The sequence below is a fragment of the Lepidothrix coronata genome, unplaced genomic scaffold (assembly GCF_001604755.1).
Source record: "Lepidothrix coronata isolate B3197 unplaced genomic scaffold, Lepidothrix_coronata-1.0 Scaffold412, whole genome shotgun sequence".
In the NCBI taxonomy this organism is placed as follows: domain Eukaryota; kingdom Metazoa; phylum Chordata; class Aves; order Passeriformes; family Pipridae; genus Lepidothrix; species Lepidothrix coronata.
The window spans coordinates 37,174-39,264 of NW_016690592.1; the positions used below are offsets into that span (position 1 = coordinate 37,174).

Here is a 2,091-nt window from a genome sequence, read left to right on the forward strand (position 1 = left end):
CGCCGGGAAGGCGCCGGGAAGGCGCCGGACCCCCCTCCCCGCGCCTTCCCAGCCAGAATTCCGGGCTCACTTGGAGCGGACGTCGGGATCGTCGTGGCCGGAGTGACACATCTCGCTGAAGCGCGACACGAAGAAGTCGTAGCTGCGGTGGTAGGACGGGGTGTCCTCCTCGATGTTGGCAAACTTCACAAACTGGGAACGATGGGACACGGGAATCCATGGAAATCCATGGAAATCCACGGAAATCCGTGGAAAATCCCACCCCCCCCGATCCGGGAATGTCTCTGGCGCTTCCCGACGGATCGGGAATGAGCGGCCGAAGTGGGAACGGCTCGTGCCGAGAGGAGATCCAAACCCGCCCTGGGGGTGATCCCGAACTCTCCGGCCTCCCAGGGATCCCAGAGATCCCAGGGAAGGGAATTTAGGGAAGCAGGGAGGTGTCAGAGATCCCAGAGATCCCAGGGAAAGGAATTTAGGGAAGCAGGGAGGTGTCAGGGATCCCAGAGATCCCAGGGAAGGAAATTTAGGGAAGCAGAAAAGAGTCAAAGATCCCAGAGATCCCAGGGATTCCAGGGAAGGGAATTTAGGGAAGCAGCAAAGAGTCAGTGATCCCAGTGATTCCAGAGATCCCAATGATCCCAGAGAAGGGAATGTAGGGAAGCAGGGAGGTGTCAGGGATCCCAGAGATGCCAGGGAAAGGAATTTAGGGAAGCAGGGAGGTGTCGGTGATCCCGGTGATCACAGGGATCCCAGGGATCCCAGGAAAAGGAATTTAGGGAAGCAGGGAGGTGTCGGTGATCCCAGAGATCCCAGGGAAGGGAATTTCGGGAAGCAGGGAGGTGTCAGGGATCCCAGAGATCCCAGGGAAGGGAATTTAGGGAAGCAGGGAGGTGTCAGGGATCCCAGAGATCCCAGGGAAGGGAATTTAGGGAAGCAGGGAGGTGTCAGGGATCCCAGGGATCCCAGGGATGGAATTTAGGGAAGCAGGGAGGTGTCAGTGATCCCAGGGATCCCAGGGAAGGGAATTTAGGGAAGCAGGGAGGTGTCAGGGATCCCAGAGATCCCAGGGAAAGGAATTTAGGGAAGCAGCAAAGAGTCAGAGGTCCCAGAGATCCCAGGGAAGGGACTTCCGGGAAGCAGCAAAGAGTCAGAGATCCCAGGGATCCTAGAGATCCCAGGGAAGGGAATTCCGGGAAGCAGCAAGGATTCAGTGATCCCAGTGATTCCAGAGATCCCAATGATCCCAGAGAAGGGAATTTAGGGAAGCAGGGAGGTGTCAGCGATCCCAGAGATCCCAGGGAAGGGAATTTAGGGAAGCAGGGAGGTGTCAGGGATGCCAGAGATCCCAGGGAAGGGAATTTAGGGAAGCAGCAAAGAGTCAGAGATCCCAGTGATTCCCAATGATCCCAGGGAAGGGAATTTAGGAAGCAGGGAGGTGTCAGGGACCCCAGAGATCCCAGAGATCCCAGGGAAGGGAATTTGGGGAAGCAGGGAGGTGTCAGGGATCCCAGAGATCCCAGGGAAAGGAATTTAGGGAAGCAGGGAGGTGTCAGAGATCCCAGGGATCCCGGGGAAGGGAATTTAGGGAAGCAGCAAAGAGTCAGAGATCCCAGTGATTCCAGAGATCCCAGGGAAGGGAATTTAGGGAAGCAGAGACGTGTCAGAGATCCCAGGGATCCCAGAGATCTCAGGAAAAGGAATTCTGGGAAGCAGGGAGGTGTCAGGGATCCCAGAGATCCCAGGGAAGGAATTTAGGGAAGTAGGGAGGTGTCAGAGATCCCAGTGATTCCAGAGATCCCAGGGAAAGGAATTTAGGGAAGCAGGGAGGTGTCAGCGATCCCAGAGATCCCAGGGAAGGGAATTTAGGAACCAGGGAGGTGTCAGGGATCCCAGAGATCCCAGGGAAGGGAATTCCGGGAAGCAGGGAGGTGTCGGTGATCCCAGGGGTCCCAGGGCTGGAATTTAGGGAAGCAGCAAAGAGTCAGAGATCCCAGGGATCCCAATGATCCCAGGAAAGGAATTTAGGGAAGCAGGGAGGTGTCAGGGATCCCAGAGATCCCAGGGAAAGGGAATTTAGGGAAGCAGCAAAGA

General features: G+C 56.3%; 1 protein-coding gene across 1 annotated transcript in view; it reads right to left on the reverse strand.

Moving 5' to 3' along the window:
- Positions 1-2,091, reverse strand: part of LOC108509835 (protein EFR3 homolog B-like) — a gene marked incomplete at its 5' end in the record, with an annotated part of 38,371 nt that overhangs the window by 32,405 nt on the left and 3,875 nt on the right. Inside the window, one exon of the mRNA XM_017839431.1 lies at positions 71-192. Within this exon, the coding sequence (XP_017694920.1) occupies positions 71-192 (122 nt within the window). The remainder of the gene's footprint in view (positions 1-70; positions 193-2,091) is intronic.